The sequence below is a fragment of the Oryzias latipes genome, chromosome 11 (genome assembly GCF_053564925.1).
Source record: "Oryzias latipes strain Hd-rR chromosome 11, Olatipes_Hd-rR_3.1".
Lineage (NCBI taxonomy): Eukaryota > Metazoa > Chordata > Actinopteri > Beloniformes > Adrianichthyidae > Oryzias > Oryzias latipes.
Window position 1 is genome coordinate 13,476,514 of NC_136247.1, and position 22,341 is coordinate 13,498,854.

General features: G+C 40.0%; 1 protein-coding gene across 2 annotated transcripts in view; it reads left to right on the top strand.

The window, feature by feature from the left end:
- The window catches only part of orla-uba (major histocompatibility complex class I-related gene protein-like), a 31,341-nt gene that overhangs the window by 6,633 nt on the left and 2,367 nt on the right, over nt 1–22,341 (top strand). For both annotated transcript variants that reach the window (XM_011480968.4, NM_001278878.2), the window contains exons 3-5: nt 12,765–13,025; nt 19,535–19,813; nt 22,007–22,303. In XM_011480968.4, the coding sequence (XP_011479270.1) occupies nt 12,765–13,025; nt 19,535–19,813; nt 22,007–22,303 (837 nt within the window). The remainder of the gene's footprint in view (nt 1–12,764; nt 13,026–19,534; nt 19,814–22,006; nt 22,304–22,341) is intronic.

Sequence of the window (22,341 nt, forward strand, 5' to 3'; positions counted from 1 at the left end):
TTTTCCAAGCTGATATGATCAAACAGCAGATTTCTGTGTTGACTTATGTTTATATGTTTCTTGTTTTTCCAATTTATTAAAATCGTTTTTTTGGCAATACAAAGAGTTATGAAAATGATAGATGCTAATCCTTCTTTTATATCGATGGCACTCATGTCACCAAGCACACAAAGTGACGGTGAGGCCGTGATTGAAACCTTAAGCCAGACTGATAAATCGGCACATACCTGCTGCCAGAGAGCCTGGACAGGAGTGCAGAACCACAGTGCGTGCATGTAGCTGTCGGGTAGATTATTATCACAGTACTCGCAAATGTCTGAGTTACTGAGACCCATCTTGAACATCCTCTGTCCAGTGTAGTAAATTCTGTGAAGAGTTTTGAGATGGATTAGCTGCAGATTTGGACTTTTTGTCAGTTTAAAGGTGTTTAGACAGAGTTCTGACCAGAAGCTTTCAACTGTGCTGATGCTCAAATCTGCATCCCATTTTTTTGTTGGAAGGGCAATATTGTTATCTAAATTACATAAAAGTTTGTATATTTTGGAGAGAGTTCTATTCATTGAAAAATTAATCAGAGTGGTAACTACATCTGGTAGCTTTAAATTGTCGTCTTTAAATTTATACTTTTTAGTAATACTTGATTTAAGTTGCTGATATTCCAAGAAGTTATTTATTCCATGTTTGTCTTGAAGTTCCTGGGGAGTTATGAATCTTCTATCAATGCAATAAAATATAATTGAAATGCATTTGTAGTTCACTATCTGGGTTAATACAAAAGGATTGAGATACTTGCTATCACATTTTTTAATGTTTATCAGAAGAGTTATTGAGGTCGGAAGTCCAAATCTGTGAATATCTTTCTAACTTTACCGAACTAAGGAGCATGGCTGCTCTGGCAGCAGCATGGACATACCCGTGACTTCGGAGGAGGAATTTCCTTCACTCCCAGTGACCCCAAGTAAGCCTCCCCTTGCTAAAAGGCTTACTATGCCCTGGTCCACGAAGTCTGATGATGCAGTTAATATGCTCGCCGAACAACAACAATCAATCAAGAAGTGATGCTTTTGAAAAAATGGTTAAAACCGTCTGTTCCGAAATCAAACTCATAAATGACAAAGTTGATGTTATGGAAAAACGTGTGGAGAAAAATGAGGAATCTACATCGAGATGCTTGGCGCAGGATGCAGATCTGGAAGCTTATGGTCGTCGATGGAATCTGGGGCTTTATGGCCTTCCTGTGGCTGAAAGAGGAAACCGTGCGTGAGGAGGTGATCAGCATTTGCCATCACGTTTTGCTGGAAGGTTTCATGATGCTGTTGATGTTGCTCATCGGATTGGAAGAAAACGCCAGGAGGACCCAAGGCCTCGAGGTATTCTAATCAGATTCATCTCCCGGCGCCTGAAGGAGGAGGTTTGGAGAACGGCCAAGAAGAACGGATTTCTCCAAGCTAAAGACTTGGGCTTCAACGAGGACTTAACAAAAGAGGACAGGGAGTGTCGGCAGAAGCTGTTGCCTAAAATCAAAAAAGCACATGAGGAGGGAAAGGCGACTTACTTCCTGGGAGGCCGTGGATTTATTAATGGGTCAGAAGTGCACCATGAAAAGAGAAAGATGAAGGGGGAAAAAAAGAGAAATTCTCTTTTTTTTTTTGTATTTTTTTCTCAACCATGTGAGGAGTCCTGTGTGTTCTCTGCATTATCAGGAACTTTCCCCCTTCTCAAATCCCTTTTCAGTTTTATATTTGAGTTGATTCCCTCTTGTTTTGTTTTTGTTGGGGGGTCGGAATGGGGGATGGGGGTCGCAAAGGGAGGAAGAAGAAGGGGCATGAGAGAGAAAAGGAAAATAAAAACCTTAAGAGTTTAACATTTTTGTGAACTAAAGCTGCTAAAATGGATTCAATAGTGCTGTTCTTGATATTGCACTATTTTTTAAATATTCTTATAGTGTTTATAAAACATAACTTGTTTTCTGTGTGTTGTTTATTCTAGTTAATCTGTTTACTCTATCTTCTGTTTCTTTTTATGCCAGGGGACTACGCAATAATGTTAAGCTCAAAGCTTTATTTCTTTTTGCAATTTCACTCAGATCTCTGTTATTTACAAGAGTCTCATTGGATATCTGATGATACCAAATTCTGGAAGTGTCAGTGGGGTAACTCTTTATGGTTTTCACAGGGTACAGAGCGATCAGCTGGGGTAACAACTCTAAAAAATATCTGTAGTGGGGACATTTTACTTACTAAAAGTGATCCATCAGGTCATTATATTTGCCAACTACTACAATGTGATAATAATATTGTTATTTCAGCCAACATTTATGGATACAACACTGTCAAAGAAAATGATCAACTTCTTATCTCTATAGAAAATTTACTGTTAGAATGGTTAGAAAATTTTCCCAAAAAGGATCATATTATTGGGGGGTGACTTCAATAATGTCCCACATAATAATGTAGATAGGTGGCCTCCTCGTGGGCTAGATGGAAGCAACACCAAGCTAAAGAATTTTATAGAGAAATTTGACCTCCATGATAGATGGAGAAGGAAAAATCCTGATGTCAAATGCTTTACATGGAGTAACAAAACTGGTACAAATAAGTCCAGAATTGACTTTTGGTTGGTCTCAAAAAGTGTCATAATTATTAAGATAAAGTTGTCCACCAAGTTTTGTGGCCCGCATTCAGCTTATTGGAAACTGAATAGCTCTGTTTTACTGGATGACTGTTAAAAAACAAGTCAAAAGACAAATAGCACAATTTTTGGTCTAAAGTTAATATAGACAAGAAATTTGGTGTATACTGGGAGGTTTTTAAATTTGAAATGGGTAAATATCTTAGAAAAGTAAGTAGTGATAAGGCTAAAAGTAGAAGAGCATGTGAGGTAAATGTCATTTCAAAAATTACTCACTTGTGTCAAAATAATCCTGACACACTATCAGATGTAGTTAAACTCCAACTCTCAAACCTTCAAACTGAATTGGATAATTTATATCTTCAAAAAACCAAGCCAGCTTTTTTGAAACCACGATCAAGATGGCTTGAAAACGCTGAACAAAATTCACATTATTGTTTTAATCTGGAGAGACACCATTCTAAAGGTAGTAGCATACACAGAATTGATATAGATGGAACTATTTCAGAAGACCATAAAGCCATTTCTAACTACTGTTGTGATTTTTACCAGAGACTTTATAGTTTTTAATTTTGCCAAGTTTCAACAGATGCCTTTATAGATTCGTTAACAGTCAAGACCATCACTGAAAGTGAAAAGGAGCAATGTGAAAGCATGATTACACTTGAGGAAGTACAAAAGGCCATTAAACAACTTAAATCTAATAAATCACCAGGGACAGATGGGCTGACTTCAGAGTTCTATAAATTTTTTGTTGAGGATCTGTCTCCCCTTTCACATCAAATGCTTTAAGAAAGTATTGATAAAGAACTGCTTCCTACAACATTGACTCAAAGCTTGACAACATTTATTCCAAAATCTGGAAAAGACACGTCATTCTTAGATAACTGGCATACAATATCCCTATTCAACAATGATTATAAGATCTTTGGTTGTCCTGTTTCTCCGTATATTTTCCTTTTAGTTTCTCAACTGTTATCAGATCACATTAAATCCAGTGTAGTAGAAGGCATCAATCTCACTGACAAATAACTAATTATTACTCAACTTGCAGATGACACTACACTTTTTCTAAAAAATTCCTGTTGCGTTTGCCATTATTGGGAAGTTTTCAAAGGCATCCGGCCTTTGTTTAAATGTGAATAAATACAAATCAGGGCTCGACATAGCCATTTGTCCGCTGGCCCGGTCCTGTTTTTCGAGCAGTACGGACCACAAGACTTTATTTTTCACTTGTCCGCTCGGGCCACTAAAATATCTAACGGTTAATACATTTTTCACCTTTTTCAATAACATATGTTTTTTCAAAAACGTGTAGATTTACCTCGTCTTCATAATTTACTTTTTCTGCTAGTCCTGTGTTCAGACTTCAGAGGTTTCTATGGGAAACCTTTTATCATTCTTCTCCTCCTCTCCCGCCTGCGCGCGCGGCTGTCACTGCCGAGCACCACGCGGCACACGCTCACTCTTCTTTTTATTCAAACTTTATTGAATGTAACAATTAAATACAAAACAATGTTAAACAGCAAAAACGAAGGAACAAGCCAGTGGGTTATTATTGCATTTTACGCAGATATATTTAAACTGACACACACATCAGCGCGCCCCCTGGTGGTTTTTCACTGCGATGATCTTAAATCCGACACCATCACTGAAGAGAGACTGAAGCATGTCAGAGATGTGGAAGACATGGCAGGAATAGATAGGAATATGTTAGATGGAGTAATGGGTGGAATTAGTAGTATGGACAGCAAGATATTTAATGAATGCATTGAAGATGAAACTGTATGCACTAAGCTTTAAGCTGAATTTCAAAGAATCAAAGGCAACTCCAAATACCTGAATCTCAGACTCAAATGCAGTATGTCAAACTACTTAATTTTGTTTTTCTTTACAATTTACAATTATTTAATTTAATTAAGTAACTAAAGTAACAAAAAGTAAATGTAACTTTGCAACAGTAACAAAAAGCAGAACCTCAAGGCAGTCAGAGCAAAAAAGTAAATAAAACTTCTTAACTATTGATAACGGACAAATGTGAAATAGTAGTGATTAGAAGCAGCATGAAAACTTCTTAACTAGTGTTACCTACTACACTGCAGTGGTCTCTTCAAAAAATCTGAAACAGACTAGAGCAGATTTCAGTTTGATATGGTCTATTTTCAGTCATTGAAAAGTGTAGAAATAAGTGCTAGATGTCACCAGAATGCACCAAATTGCACCATGTTAAAATTTTTCGGGGGGCATGCCCACGGACCCCCCTAAAGTTGCAAGCACCTGCGGAGCCGCGGGTCACGCTGTGCGCGGTGTCGGGCCAGTAACTTTCAAAAACTACTGGCCCTGTGGGCCAGTGCAAATTTCTGGGCTATGTCAACCCCTGCAAATTAATGGCAATTAAAGAATGTGCTGCTGCCACATTGTATAATCTTCCAATTAAAACCGAAGTGAAATATTTAAGTATTTTAATAACGAAAGACCAACATCCAAGAAGCTCCCTAAATTTTAACCCAATAATAGAAAAAACAAAGGAAATTGAATCAGTGGCTCTCTAGAGATTTAAGACAGTAAAAGGAAGACAGGTGGAGAAAGTGGGGGATCCAAGCACTGATTTGAATAAGTTATTATTTTAAGCTGTAACAATTATACCAGATCTGCTGGAAAGACAAATATTACATCAAAGGTGAAATTCTGACACGAAGATAAGCTGAAGACATCTGTCCATCAATACACTGTGGGTTAGGAGGAGGGATGAAGCAGACAGGGAGCAGTGTGGCAGTGTGCACGTGCACGTGGGGGTGGAGATGCATGCATACATGCTGCTGAAGTGAACCGTGTGTTCATAAGGGGAACCAGATCCTCCCCAGCCAGACCAGGAGAGGGGGGGAGAGATCCCCAGGCCAGGAGCGCCCCCGGCGACGGGACCCAAGCCAGGTGCTGTGGACTGATGAAACTAAAATGGAGTTATTTGGACATAAAAAGGGGCGGTATGCTTGGCAAAAAAAAGAACACATCATTCCAAGACAAACACTTACTACCCACAGTCAAATTTGGTGGTGGTTCCATCATGCTTTGGGGCTGTGTGGCCAGTGGAGGTACTGGAAATCTTGTCAAAGTTGAAGGTCGCTTGGATTCCAGTCAGTATGAGCAAATTCTTACAAACGATGTTCAAGAATCAGTGACAAAGTTACCAAGTTGCGCCGGCGCAGGATAATTCTAGACAATGATCCTGAACACCGCTCTAATTCTACAAAGGCATCCATGCAGAGGAACAAGTACAATGTTCTGGAATGGCCATCTCAGTCTCCAGACCTGAATATTATCAAAAATCTGTGGTGTGATTTAAAGCGTGCTGTCCATGCTCGGAAGCCATCAAATCTAACTGAACTGGAGATGTTTTGCAAAGAAGAATGGTCCAAAATACCTTCAAGCAGAATCCAGGCCGTTATTGGAAGCGATTGGGGGCTGTCATTCCTGCAAAAGGAGAATTGACTAAATATTGATGGCATGTTTCTGTTGGGGTGCCCACATTTACACACCTGCCTATTTTTTTTTACAGTTTTTCTCCATTGGTTTGACTCATTTCTTGAAACAGAAATTACATTCTCAAAACAACATGGACAAACCTCCACACCACTCTGCAATTGTTCACAACAGAATGGCATTTCTCATTAGATTCATTATATTTCAAATGTCTTAGTACATGTCTCAATGTCTCAGTACATCTTTCAAATGATTAAGTACAAGTAGCCTTCATTTAGCACAGATTCCAAGTGAATAGATCTTGTTGATCTAAACTGATTGTTGATTCTCAGTCTAATGGTTGTTTGCTCCAAAATGAGTCAGCATCATTTCATTGAGTAAGTCATCAAATGCACAATAGTCTGTTCAATTTTCAAAATTAGCCAAGAACATAATACCATGAATATGATATATGAATCCCTTGGAACATTTGATACATTTATTTCAGCAATTGACAGTCAGGTGAAACTAGAACTCGACTAACTAAGGAGGATGTCTCAGTCCAGCGAAGGGGCAATATAACTATGTGTGCTGCCATATCTGACAATGGTGTGGCCACTCACATCACCAGTCTTGACCCATACAATACACAGAAGCTCCTCATCTTCTTGGACCGCCTTCCTTTTGATTTGATCCCTGAAACTGAGAGAGGTCTCATAGGTCTCATGTTATTTTATGGGACAATGTGAATTTCCACCATGGCCTGCTTATCAGGGCCTGGTTCACTACTCATCCAAGGATGGTCATAGTGTTCCTACCACCTTACTTTCCTTTTCTCAATCCTATTGAGTTTTTCTCCACTTGGAGGTGGAGAGTGTATAAGCACCGGGCTCAAGTTCAGAGGTCCCTGCTCCATGCAATGGATGCTGCTTGTGAGGATATTACAGGAGATCAGTGTAGGGCAGGGGTCGGGAACCTATGGCTCGCGAGCCATATATGGCTCTTTTGATGGTCACATGTGGCTCGCAGACACATTTTTAATTTTTTCTTTTTCATTAGACCAGTCCTTCTCGGGCGCGATGCGATGGCAGAGGCGCACAGTAGTAGCGGTGCTTGGAGAGAAGGATCTGCGCCAGCATTATCACTTTACTATTATCTATTAATTCACAGAGTTTGTACCACCCGGAAACCTGTGAATTGCCGTGCCTAAAACTGCGCGCCCCCGTCTCTGAGAAAGAGCGCGCAGTAGCGGGGACGGGATGTGTGAGGAAGAAAGCAGAGGGTGGGGGTGAGGGGTTGTGGGCTCGGTCAGTAAGGTGAACCGCGCAGGGATTGTAAAAACATAAAACCTGCTGCCCGTCACTCACTGCAGCGTGTGAGTGTGTGTGTTTGGCTCCGCGTCTGCATGTGATCAGTCTGTCTCACATTTACAGAACATTCAGACCTAAGATCACGTTTAAAGTCTCAACACCTGCATGAAGCAGAAACTCACCACGTATCAACCAGACTAGACCATCAACAAAACTACCACGAGAAATACTCATCATTTATTAGCAACAGCATAACAATGTTATTAAAAATAATCCACAGACTTATTGTACTTTAAAAGTGTTGAAATTATATCAAATGCACACGTTCATTTGTATATTTAGTTTTAAACATTTTGTAGCGGAGTGAGTTTAACTTGGCTGTTGGGCCGCGTTAAAAGTTCTGGAGTTCCTTGAACGCATCAAGCAGAGATCTGATTGGCTCTTAGTTCTGTCGCTCAGCCTGTTGTTAGGTAATTTGGACCAATGGGGTTCAGCTATGGGCCGAATAAGGGAAATGGGAGGGCTGGAGCGGGAGGGGGGAATATAAAGTTGGGAGAAGCGCTCTCGTCTCGGCAGGAGAGATTCAGGAGCTGCTGAATTAATTTACGGTATTTGTTACAGCCTGCATTAACCAGAATAAAGAACCTTAAAAGAGGTTAAGTCTCCGTGTGGGAAAAGGACACTACATTATTGTATGGCTCTTTCGAAATTACATTTAAAAATATGTGGCGTTTATGGCTCTCTTGGCCAAAAAGGTTCCCGACCCCTGGTGTAGGGGATGGTTGCAACATGCACGCCATTTTTTTCCCTCGTTGCATCACAAGGGAGAAAATATGCTGTGATGTGGACGAAAATCTGTGGCCAAACAGACAGCAGGGGGAGGATGACCAGCAGGGAGAGGACGGTGACCAAGAGAGGGAGGGTGAGGACAGCGACCAGTGAAGAACTGTTAGTTGTGAAACTCAAGCATTATTTACAGCACTGTAGGCTGCATATCATTGTCATAGTTTTTTGTTTGTGTTTAAATTATAAAGTATGTTATGCTGTAAACATTTCCTTTTTACTCTGATGTATGAAAGTTACTTTATGTGTGTGAATGATAATGGTTAGAATTTCCTTGGCAGTATGAGTCCAATGCGTGCTGTTACTGTAAACCTAAGAGGCTACTCTTACCCTAAAATCCTTTTTCTTTTTTCCAGTTTTATACGAAATTGTATTCTGTTAGCTATACAAAAACAGTACAGTGACCATTGTCAACGAAGGACTGAGCTAAGACTGAAAGGTGGACATGAGGGTTATTTCAATGGTCCTATGCTATAGTGACAAAACATCTAATCATTTTGACTTGCAGTGGTTACACAATGCCAAAGGGACGAAGGATTTTGGGGGCACTGACTGTTTAAATGAGAAGGAAATTTAGTTTTGACACATGAGTCAATTGCTTAGGGAGAGAAATGGCTTTTGCAGGTGAACCATGGTGTTGTGCCGAACCATCCACATTACTTTGGCAAAAGCACCAAGAGTCTTGAGAACATCCAGTCTGATCAGGAAATGAGCCAAAGCAATTGAGAAGGATCTTTGCCATTTTGGTGGCACTGACTCTTTACATGGGAAAGGAATTTAGTTTTGAAGCATGAGTGAACAGTTTTGAGATATATATTAGATTTTGCAAGTTAGCTATTGTGTTGTGCTAAACTGTAAGACTGTTTTGCCAAATGATCTTAGAATTTTGAGAATCTAATTTCTGTTTCAAGAAATGAGCCAGACCAATGGATAAAAACTGTAAGTAATTATTGGACAGTTTCTTTAAATCCAATAAACTTCATTTCACTTCTCAAATACCACTGTGTTCATCTACTATGTGATATATTTAACTGAAATTGATGATCCGGACAACCAATAATTTATGAAGAAAAATCTTGAAAATTATCAGAGGTGTCCAAACTTTCTCATACCACTGTATCTGGAATAACAGGGACATTTTATACAACCGCAAGTCACTCTTCATAGAACATTGGTTTCGAAATAAGATTATTTTTGTGTATCAATTATTTAACAACTAGGGCTTACTTTTAACTTATGAGGGATTTCTATTTAAATTTAACATACATGTTCCCTCTTTAGAATATGCTAAAGTGTTTGGAGCTATTCCCCTTTGGGGTATGCATGCTGTTTAAATTCCAACGCAGAGTTCATGTTGAGGAGCCTTTTCTGCTCTCCCCCATAAATACTTCTGTGGGGAAAATATGATTGTCCGGTTTTCCCAGGAAAAATACTGAGCCTGTGTCCTGACATTAAGATATAAAAATATATCTTGTTCCCACAGATTAATATCTTGTTCCCACAGGTTATTATGTCGTTCGCACGAAATACTATTCCGTTCCCACAAGATACTATTGCGTTCCCACAAGATACTATTGCGTTCCCTCAAAATACTATTCCGTTCCCTCGAAATGATTAACTCGTGCGAACGCAATAATTATGTCGTTCGAACGCAATAATTAATCCGTTTGAACGCAATAATTATTCACGTCATAAGTCATACACGCGGATATGCTCTCTGTACGCCGGCAAAACTAAGCCGCTTTCAGCGGTAACTTCCGTGTCTCTGTGACCCATATTCGTTCAAAAAAGGAACATGAAAAACAAAAATGATCACTTTATTACCGTCTCAATGAATATAAGAAAAATATCAATAGATTTATGATAACTACGCTGCTTTGTCATACGATAGCGCCTACTAGGCTACTACTAGCGCCGCCGCAGAGCTCTTTGATGTATGCCGGCATTTGGGCAACTGGCTGGTCGGTTGTCAGACAGCTGATATTGTAGTTTAGGGTCGAACAGGAATAATAATATTCAGGACTTGTCTTTTATTAACTTTAGCAGTCAGTCGCTTAACAAGGCCATAAGGATACATGCTAACTGACTAGCCAATCATTGATCCTGTTATTAATTTACGTCATAGATTTACAGCAGATACCTTCACATTTCTGTGTGTGTGTGTCTCATTACATTGCATTGAAGACACGGAGGATGTTTAGAGAACAGATTTATTTATTTCAAAAAGCACAAAGCATCCATCGTATTCACGTTCATTGACATCATCATCTGGTACGCCCTCTGTCATCTTGCTGCAAAAGCTGCTTCCTGCCGCTACTTCCGTGTCTCTGTGAGCATTCAATAGGGGTAAAAATAAAAGCAAGAATGGTCGATCTGTTATTTTCTCGATGAAAATCTGAAAAATATCATATTAAGCTGGCCGCTTCGCCTAATGCACTTACCTTTAGCTTGTAGCATAACAACAATAGCAGTTCGTCACATTTCCCAGAATGCTTTGCAGCCAATCATTGGTCTTGTTGTTAGACCTTGGTCACAGGGACACGGTGATTGGCCAATAATTGGCAGCAAAGCACGCTGGGAAACGTGACGTAGTGCTATTGTTGTTATGCTACAAGCTAAAGGTAAGTGCTTTAGGCGAAGCAGCCAGCTTAATATGATATTTTTCAGATTTTCATCGAGAAAATAACAGATCGACCATTCTTGCTTTTATTTTTACCCCTATTGAATGCTCACAGAGACACAGAAGTAGCGGCAGGAAGCGGCTTTTGCAGCTAGATGACTGAGGGCGTACCAGATCATCATGTGAATGAACGTGAATCAATACGATGGATGCTTTTGTGCTTTTTGAAATAAATAAATCTGTTCTCTAAACATCCTCCGTGTCTTCAATGCAATATAATGAGACACACACAGACAGAAATGTGAAGGTATCTGCTGTAAATCTATGACGTAAATTAATAACAGCAAATGATCGGCTAGTCAGTTAGCATGTAGCCTAATACTAGCCTTCGAATGTAAAGCGACTGACTGCTAAAGTTAATAAAAGATAAGTCCTGAATATTATTATTCGTATTCGACCCTAAACTACAATATCAGCTGTCTGACAACAGACCAGCCAGTTGCCCAAATGCCGGCATATATGATCAGAGAGCTCTGCGGCGGAGCTAGTAGTAGCCTAGCAGGAGCTATCGTATGACAAAGCAGCCTAGTTATCATAAATCTTTTGATATTTTTCTTATATTCATTGAGACGGTAATAAAGTGAGCATTTTTGTTTTTTATGTTCCTTTTTTGAACGAATATGGGTCACAGAGACACGGAAGTTACCGCTGAAAAGCGGCTTAGTTTTGCCGGCGTACAGAGAGCATATCCGCGTGAATGACTTATGACGTGAATAATTATTGCGTTCGGACGGATTTATTATTGCGTTCGAACGACATAATTATTGCGTTCGCACGAGTTAATCATTTCGAGGGAACGGAATAGTATTTTGAGGGAACGCAATAGTATCTTGTGGGAACGCAATAGTATCTTGTGGGAACGGAATAGTATTTCGTGCGAACGACATAATAACCTGTGGGAACAAGATATTAATCTGTGGGAACAAGATATTAATCTGTGGGAACAAGATATATTTTTATATCTTAATGTCAGGACACGGGCTCCGTAGAAAAACAATAAAGCAATAAGAAAATTATTTCAAATGAACATTGTTTCACTACCTCATAGCATGTCTTATTGGAACATGTTTGTTGAAAATATTGCATGGAAGGAGGTTTGGCAAACACCCAATAAATTCTTAATCACAAATAAGGTTAAAGAAGTATCATTTAAGATTATCCACAAAATATACCCATCTAAAATGTTTATTCAAAACCGATTTAGATTAAACATTGATTGACTCTTTAGTTTTTGCTGCAATTCCCCTGAAACAGTCCTCCATCCTTTCTGGTATTGTCCTAAAGTTAAAGTGTTTTAGCAGAAAATTTGTGATTTCATTAATGATAAAATTCTTGATTATTGTTTTGTTTTAATCTGGAAAGATGTCTTGTTGGGTCTAATATAAAAAATATACAAAATGACTGTGGTTTACTTTAAATCTCTTACTCATTTTTGCCAAATTTCATATTCATAAATGTAAATTCTCTGGTTGGAAACCATGTTTCATTGTATTCTTTTCTGAGTTAAATCAGTATAACAATAGTATTTGAAATTCAGAGAAGCAAAAAGTAATCAGAACATTGTCTGTATGTGATAGATTCAACATTTTCTCGTAAAGGTTTAAACCCCCTGTCTTATTTCTATTCTTGTTTTTCTGGTTGTTGTTTCTTTTCTGCATATGTGTATTTGATATTTGCAGTTATGTTTTTATTGCATACCTGAAAGTGCATCCTCGTAAAATGGCATAGTGTGCAATAAAGTTTATAAAAAAACCTCTGTCTCTAACCTTTAGTTGATGTTTCTGCATTTACAGAAATGTATTTTTAAATTCTATAAACTGAATTCATGTTGTTTTTTTCAGTGACTCATTCTCTGAAGTATTTCTACACCGCTTCCTCTCAAGTCCCGACCCTCCCAGAGTTCGTGGCTGTTGGTTTGGTTGATGATGCTCAGATTGATTACTATGACAGCGACATCAGAATGGTGGTTCCTAAACAGGACTGGATGAAGGAGGCCATGGATGGACAGTACTGGAAGACAGAAACTGAAAACCGGCTGGGTGACCAGCATACCTTCAAAGCCAGAATTGAAATATTAAAGCAGAGCTTCAACCAAACTGGAGGTGAGCTGCTTTATTTATTTATTTATTTACCGATTCTATGTTTTAATCGATTCTGTTCAGAGATTCAATTAATAAATGAAATCCTCACTTAACAGGGCTCCAGACTAACTCTTATCACTAGGAGCACAGTGGCCCCTAACTGAAAATTTTAGGGGCACAACCAGAAAATTTAGGGGCGCATACCGTAAATCAACATGCTAACCAAATCTACTAATTTCCACTGTATTACTAATAAATAATTTATTTAATAGATGCAGAAATTACAATGTGCTGTTTCAAATTCAGTGTCACATTTTATTCTGCACTTTTGAAGATGCAACAAGAAGGTAAACTGACAAAAGCATCGCTGTCATGACAGTACAAATAAGTAAAGAAAACGGATGGAAATTTATCTTTGTGACACCAAATAAGTGCAGCCAAGATGCACAATAAGCGTGTTTGAGATCAGCCAGGTGAACTCAACGCTGCGCAGATCACCTGGTGTGTGACATATATTTTTGTTTTTGCTCCAACATCAACTGTCAATCATCACAAAAATATCGCGAGAAAGGGGCGGGAGCAAGGGGCAAACCTACCCGGACACAGCTGGAAACTGAACTGACGGAAAGCTGCCCTGCAGACTACAAAACAATGCATTATGGGACATGTTACCTGATGGTTTTTGTAGTGGAGTGATTAATTAAAATAATTTAAAATACCAATTCATTAAAAAAGGCTACATACATCACAAAACATTAAAATAATCATAAAATATATAATAACACAGATCATACTAAGGGGGAGAGGAATATTAAAACTAAATTGAATGTTAAGGACAACTCCAACTTCCTGTTGTCCTTCAGACTTGCTGCAGATTCGCCTTCATCTCACAGCCCCCCCGCCTGGTCTCCCCAACGATCCAGGCGAGGTGCTGGTTCATCTCAAACACGTCTATCGTTGCATTTTCCCCACGTATTTTCAGTGTGTCTAAAACTGATGTTGTTTTTGCTCGAGCGTGTTTAAAGTTCAAGCCCCGTTAGTTCTCACGCATGTACGTGTGGGACATTTATTCTCCTCAGCTGCCCCGACTCCCGCGGGAGCGGTGTGCTGCCGTAACGGCGGTGCATAACCGTCTGTAACCAAAACCGTAACCAAAACCTAAACCTTCCTCCGGTTCTGTGCGGCCCAGAGAAAAGTTCAGCACGGACTGCATGTATTTAGAAAATTACGAGCGAATAGATACGTTCTAAAGGAAAGTAAGGAACTCCTTAATGTGGTCCGGGGAGGGGGCTGTCAGGTGTCCTGCTTTCAAACCCAGTCATTGTCACGCCCCCAAGAGTCATATACCCCACTGTGATTGGTTGCTTTGTCAGCTCCGCGCACGACAATGTAAAAGTGTCATTCATACAAACTGGCGGGCCGCAGTAACATCAAACCTTCATATTTAGGCGGGGACCGCAAAATATAATCTTGGGGGCCGCAAATAGCCTGCGGGCCGCGAGTTTGAGACCCCTGCTGTACACTCTGGCACTGGTACACTAGCCGCAGGTCGGAAGAACGAATCAATAGTTCGCTTACCCATAGTTCAGACGCACATATCAGGTTGTGATATTTGTCTCCGTTTCCTTCCCACAGATGTTTACGCGCACTCGATTATCTCTAGGCCCCGCCCCCTACACGCATTTTAGCCACTCACAGTGGCTTTCCCTATTCTTCTCACACGCAGTGGCCGCCTCACACACAGGCATCACGAGAGAGTGTACGTGCTCGCGTTTCATGAGTATGTGCGCGAGTGTGTGTGTCTGCCTGCGTCCGTGTGCGCTCGCGTCTCATTGATTATTTCATTGATCATTGACGGGCCCTTCCATGTTTAATGTATAAAAAATACGGAGGGTGGGGGAGGCAAATTTACTGGTCGGGCATGTGCGACTGGATGTAAAATTCAGTCGCACACTCTCAAATTTTGGTCGCAAAATGCGACCAATTGCTCGCAGTCTGGAGCCCTGCTTAAAGGAAATAACAACATGTTTATCATGTATTGCTACACAGCCCCTGGGGGCCAGTGATTGTGAAGGAAAAAATCTGATAAACTGCGCACGGTTTACTAAACAATGCCCACTGATCAGGGAACTGTGCGCACAGATTTTTTAAATTGTGGTTGATGGTTATTCCAGTTTAAATTCATCCACAGGCCACACGGCCTCTGACTAATGATGACGTCACACCATAGAAGAAGAAATTGCAGGTCCCGTTGTAAACAAATGTCTGTCATAGAGTGAGATGTTCTTCTAAATATGCTTTTATTATTGTTATGATTATTACTAAGTGCATGTTCGCTTATAGTTTTTTAAATCTTTGCGGCCAGTGCTTCATACTTGGCCGAACTGACCCAGAAAAGGGGTTAGTACGTGCTAAAAACATTTAGCCGTGGAAGAACTTACACTGGAATAACATCAGGCTTTATCTTGTCTGGACCCGACTAGTAACACAAATTCACATGATTGTTTGAACGGTCTCTTAGGACTGTTGATTCAAAAGCCGCCTCTGCCCATCCCAAAGCCCGCCCTCTGTCTGGAGATACAAATCTCCTGGGAGACATGATTCCTCTGAGTCCGGCAGCCCGCTTACGCAGAACAGGCGAACAGACTGCGGTCCGAAGCCTCCTCCTTTGCATACACACTGTAACAAAGCCGCCCCCCCGCCTGCAAACAGAAGCTACGAGTCGGGCTGCTACGAGACGCACGATTGCGCAACAGTAACAACAATTGATTAATCTATGCGCATGGTTTTTCAGATTTTTTTTTTATCCACTGGCCCCTGTAGGGCTCTGTTTATTCCACAGTTTATCAGTAGTGCCTGAGGAAAATCTGGATCTGAAACCAGAAATAAACAGCTTTCATTTTTATGACTTACTGCAACATTTATTGATTAATAGAACTTTATTTCACATCCATTATCGATAATACTGATTTGCTTCTTTTCTGACAGAGTGTATAAAAATGCAACCTGGATTATCGCTGTTTGATTGTTTTTCTTTTCTGCTGAAAATTATGGAAGGGTTTCTGTAGTATAATTAAAAATAAATAGTATAATTAAAAATAAAAGTCAAAACCAGAAATTCTTTTTCATTTTCCCAATGTAACTGCATCAAATTACTCAAAAACAAAATAAAAAATTTAATCCTTCAAAATCCTTTTTCCTTTTCTACTTAAAAACTGCTTATTCTGTGTCATAATTAAAATGAAAATGCAAAGAGGGGATTGCATTTTCCTTTTCACATCCACCCTGCGAATAGTGTCGCATAATTCAATCCCACTCAGCATTTCCAGAGGGGAGGCATGGCAATGATGTCAGTGCTATTTCTGTCTGTCTGGCTGCTAACACACACACATGCTAGGAGCAGAGCGGCCAGGCTTGTTATATTTAAACAGAGGACGGCAGTTTTTAAACTGAAAAAGATCCCATATTCTTTTATAATGTAGAAACAGTGTTAGTGTTTATGTGCACATTTAGAAACATTTAAACCATAAAATATTTGACTCCATGTTTGCACAGAAACATGAGAACAAATATGAAACTGAAAAGTAGTTTGGCTTCAAAGCTGAACAGGAAAATCAGAGATTAGTTTCAAAAAGACTTTTTTATTGAAGATGATCTCAGAGAAATATTTTCATCTGAGGAACCTAAAGGAGAAACTCAAATATCCTGAATTTGCTGAACTTCTGGTATTTGTTTTTCTTTCCAAACTCGATGTTCTAGATGATGTTGTGCATTTTTGAGCTGATCATGAGACAGAGAGGACAGTTTAGAGACGGGAGCTGAAGTTTTCTCAGGAATCAGATCCTCAATGAAGATCTCAGAGAAGCAGACCTGCTGTTTCATCTGCTGCAGCTCTTTGCTGCTCTGCCGCCTCACTTTTCTATGGCCTTTCATGGCTGCCATTAACGAAATTTGCATGTCAAATCCGGCTAGGCAGCGGGGTGGGACTTTAATGTTTTTTAGAAGCTTTAATAGATAAAAAAACGGCGGCTGTAACGTGGATTAAAACTAGGGGTGTAACGATACGCTAAAATCTCATTTCGGTTCGATACAGAGTTTCATAGAGCTCGGTTCGTTACGTTTCTGTTCGGTACAGCTGTTTAACAAATCTGCCTGATATGAACTGCTATTTTATGAACTATTATATTATTGTTATTTATTGTGTGTGTTTTGCTGTCGGACACCTGAATTTCTCCATTGGGAGATTAATAAAGCTTTAATGTATCTACTTTCTGTATTTTTCTGTACAAAAAGCCAGAAAATAATTACTTGCCAAAATGCATTTACCGGGTTTTATAAAACAATAAATAAAATTGACCTCTGTAGGTGATCTGCTTAATAAAATAAGAAAAAAATAACTTGCACATTTATTTTCTTGTAGACCTGATTGTTACGGTCGTAAGAGCATTAACAGATCTATTCTGTGGCATACACTATCTTTGTGTAACGATGTCAACACAACAGCATTCCCTACACAGGAGAGCTTAAGCTAAGCATTAGCCATGCTGATCCTGTGGACATGTGCACTGTCACCTCCATCACCTGATAGCTGTTGAAGCCGAAGTGCAATGACTTTTCTGACCGTGGAAGGCGGATCTTCCTTCGGGGTTCACTTTCCCGTTTGGAGTTATTGCCGTTCTCCATAACTGAGCTACACAAACTGAACATGCGCTCACACACACTCTTGTGTGCGAAACGCTCACACCCACGTAGCTGATAGCTTGCAGTTTAAACTGCTCTTCATAATCGTGTCTCTTTGCATTTCCAGGGTTTCCAAAACAATGTTGTTCTGAATCATGCACATATCTGCACCTTTCTACTATTGTGGCGGGGGGTGTCTTCTTTCATGTCCTCACTTCCCTCCGTACCATTCTCATGCTGTCATCTATTAGGTCCTCATTACCGAAGTCACACAACACATTAGGGCCGCACCAAAGGGCACTCCGTACATTTTGGAGAAAATGTAAGACCTTTATGTTCGCCTTTTGGTTGTGAAAGTACGGTATATAGAAAATATGATAAGAGGCAGAGAGCTGCATGCTTATTGGCCAAGAGCCGCGTGTTGGCCACCCCTGCTCTAAAAAAAATGAAGTCCCGCCCCACTGCCTGGCCGGATTTGTCATGCAAATTTGGACAATCAGATCAACCAGAAGGGTTACTGCCCCCAAGTGACAAACACAACCCCTGAACACTGCGCTCAAACCCAGCGTGCGTGCAGGATCGCCACTCAGTTAAGATTGCAACCGTGCAGTTGTAAAAAGCTCGGTTAGAATCACGCTTACGTGGTTGTAAAGTTCGCTCACTCAGTTTCTGAATACACTTGCTCTGTTGTTTTTGCGCTCGTTCAATTAATGGCAGCCATGAAGCACCATATACAGCCTATTGGTAAATATTTCAGAGTGAGCTTCATTTGGACACGTCCAGATCATGTTTAGTGTCCTGATCATGTTTAGTGTCCTGATCATGTTTAGTGTTCACACTGAACACGCGTGGAAATCAGGCTGTAAGACATTTTATTAATAACTGATCCTGCAGATCAGGAAGATAAGCCTCTGAAATTTTGAGGAGTTCAGTTGTGCTCACAGACGTCCTGAACAGCTTCTGCTGTCTGTCTGCTGGATTCAGGACGCAATGCATGATGGGCCGTATGGAGCAGAAAGCAGATTCTATACGCTCCAGGGGATGATGGGAGATTTCAGTCAGTCAGCTGCTGTGAAAACAGAAGCTTCACTTTGATTCAAACTCTTTATTCTCTGGGCTTCATCAGTAACATTCATCATCATCTTCATAATCAAAATCTTTAGGGTCTTTATAAAAAAGTTTAGTAATGTTTTTATGTAAAACATTTTTGATATAATTTTTCTATAAAAAGACATAAAAACCTGTAAAAACTCAAATGTTTGGGTCATAATGTGTTTCATTCTTTTCAATATCGCTTTAATAGAAATCTCTCACTCATTTAGTTTAAATAGAAACAATTTCTAACATTTCTGTCTCACTTACAGCCATAATCTTTCATTTGTTTTTTTGCTGAGTCAGCTCTGATGAAATAATCAGGTAAAAATGTTTTTGTGGAATTTTCTTCATTTCCGCTGCATTCATGAGACCGTCTAGAAACAGATGATGGAGAGTTTTAGAACAAACTTTTCTGTTAGTGTTTAGTTTGGATCAGGACTTTAGGAGCTGAACCTCTATGAGAAAATTCTAAAGTAGTTTTAGGATTAAAACACCAGAAAAAAAGAAATGTTAGAATTTTTATTTCTTTAATGTCTCTTTGACTCTAATATGAAGTGTTTTGTTTCAGAGGAGGCTGTGGAGAAAACAATCAGTGTTTGGATCAGAGACTTGCAGAGTCTTCATGTCTGAAACAGACATTTGATTTATTTTAGATCAAACATTCTTCATGAGTTTCTGTGTTTCTAATTAAAAATCATCAGATTTTTCTGTCTGTGTTCAGATTGACTGAGGTTCTCTGTGTTCTTGTCTCTCAGGTGCTCATGTGGTTCAGAACATGTACGGATGTGAGTGGGATGATGAGACTGGAGAGGTCAAAGGTTATGATCAATACGGTTATGATGGAGAAGACTTCATTGCTCTTGACCTGAAGTCAGAATCATGGATTGCTGCAAAACAGCAGGCTGTCATCACCAAAGACGAGTGGGACGATAACAAAGCTTTCACAGTAGGACGGAAGAACTACCTAACCCAGATTTGTCCTGAATGGCTGGAGAAATACGTCAATTATGGAAGCAGCTCTTTGATGAGAAAAGGTAAACTCTCATTAACTTCTCAGTGTTTTTTAAACTGGAGAATAGATTGATCTCTAGACAATTTACATCTGAATGATCAAATCTACATATACATAGAACCAGTAGAGCTGTGACGGTGTCGGATTTTTCATCACCGCGGTGATGAACCACCAGGGGGCGCGGTGTCGCGGTTAACCGCACCCCCCCCCCCACCCCCCCCAAAAAAAAAAAAAAGAAAATCCCCCGGCGGCGCATCAGTAATAAATACAATTACAACGTAGTATTCTTTATTATAAAATAACAGTAACAACTAACTACTACCTAGCTAGTGAACTGACTATATATAAAACCCATATAGGTGTTGTGGATTGACTGTGACTGTGTGGGTCAGCGCTGCATGTAGGAGGAAGGTGCGCATATGTGTGTTGGGGGTGCGTGTTGATACCTCTGCAGCGGACCGCTCTCTAGCTGCACGCGAGCCTTCACCTGTGCTCTTTGGTACACACATCTTCTCAGAATATTAAATATTGCCCAGTAATAAACAGACACTTTGTCACTTTTCCGGTAGCCATGAAGAACATGGGGCAGGAAGCTCCGCCTTTGTTTATACAGACACGTAACGTTACGCTGCAAAAAATAGTTCCCAAACAAAACATGTAGTGATATTCATGGAAATCTAACAGTGCGCGTTCATGTTTGGAGTGAAGGTGAACCCTAATAACCCCCCCCCTCCCTACACACACAAAATCCTCCGGCGGGCGGCCGTGTCGCGCGCCCTTAAGAACGCGCGCAGCTTGAAACGGAAATGACTACAATGTAAATTAACAATTAGAACGCAGTAAATTTGTCATATTTCCTCGCGAGACGAAAACTTCTGTTGTAGAATGAGTTTGTGTGCTTCTGAAAGCGCGCTCCTGTGTGTAAAGGGAGCCGCGTGGCACGTGCAGCGCGGAGGCACTGAGAGCGCGCGCCTATGAGAGAGAGCGGTGGGAGAGAAGGAGAAAACAGTCTGAAAGAAAGAAGGAAAGTCTGAACACAGGACTAGCAGAAAAAGTCAATTATCAGGAAAGATGAATGTGTTTAATGTGTTTATTATAACTCCATTCACGCGCCATATGCAAAACTTAACAAAAAAAACAACAAACGTGCGGTGATGGGATCATTACCGCGGTGATGCGGTTATCGTCACAGCCCTAAGAACCAGCTGAATATTTGACATAGTAAAGGAATCCTAAAAAATCCACAAACGAAACCAGAACACACGTGTCGGGGAGATCCAAAGAAAGTTGTGCAATTATTATGGGATGGCCACAGGACCTACGACCTGGTGACCACTTTGTGGCAAAGGGGGAAATGTAGGAATGTTCACATTTTTATACCACACAGAAAAAAACTTTTGTTTGAGTGTGATTTTCACGAAATTTCACACAACTGTTCCCAGCTTAAGTCTACAATCACAGCTGAAGTTTTATTGACCTTTGACCTCTAGAAAAGGGTGCAATCTTGAATTTTTCCTCTAAGCCCAACTACACATGAAACTGTTCCAAGTGATTTCAGTCCATTGTCACATTCCTGAGCATCATTGGAATCTACTTGATGTTTGATTCAGAAGTTGTAGATTTCTAACAGCTTTAGAGCGGTGAGCTCACAAAAGTGGCGGTTCCCTGATGCTCGCACATTTTTACCAGAATATCGTGAAAATAAAACAAATGAATCATTGACTCAAGCTAAAAGAAATGATATAACATCCAATCAGGAATGTGGGCGTGGTTGTCTTTTCTCTGCTTTGTAATCTTATAATGACACTAACATTATTGTACATTTTTGTCATTAAAATGTCCAGAACACAGAATATTAACATGAAGCATTTTTAGAAGTGACCGTGTTAAATATTGATCAAATATAAACATTCCAATTCAATTCAATTCAATTCAATTCAATTTTATTTGTATAGCCCAAAATCACAACAACAGTTGTCTCGATGGGCTTCGAAGTAAAACATGAAATCAAAAGGATCACGAATACAAAGACTTCAATAGAAAAATACTAAAATGAACTAACAAACTGACTAAGCTACACTGGCATCCCTGCCCTTAGACCCCCCTTCGCGGTAAGGAAAAACTCCCAAAAAAACCGGATTCCGGAAAAAACGAAGAAACCTCAGGGGTGTCCACATTCCAGAAACATTTCCGTCCATCTTTCTCCTTCTTCCAGTTCCTCCATCAGTGTCTCTCCTCCAGAAGTCGTCCTCCTCTGCAGTCAGCTGTCATGCTACAGGTTTCTATCCTGACAGAGCTGAACTGCTGTGGAGGAGAGATGGAGAGGAGATCCATGAAGGAGTGGAGAAAGGACAGATCCTCCCCAACAATGATGGAACTTTCCAGATGAGCGTTGATCTCCAACCTCCATCAGGAGAAGACATGCAGAGATATGAATGTGTGTTTCAGCTCTCTGGAGTCAAAGAAGACGTCATCACTAAACTGGAGAAAGCAAAGATCAGAACCAATGAAGGTAGGATTGATTCAAGGTGGAGGAATTCAGACTAAACT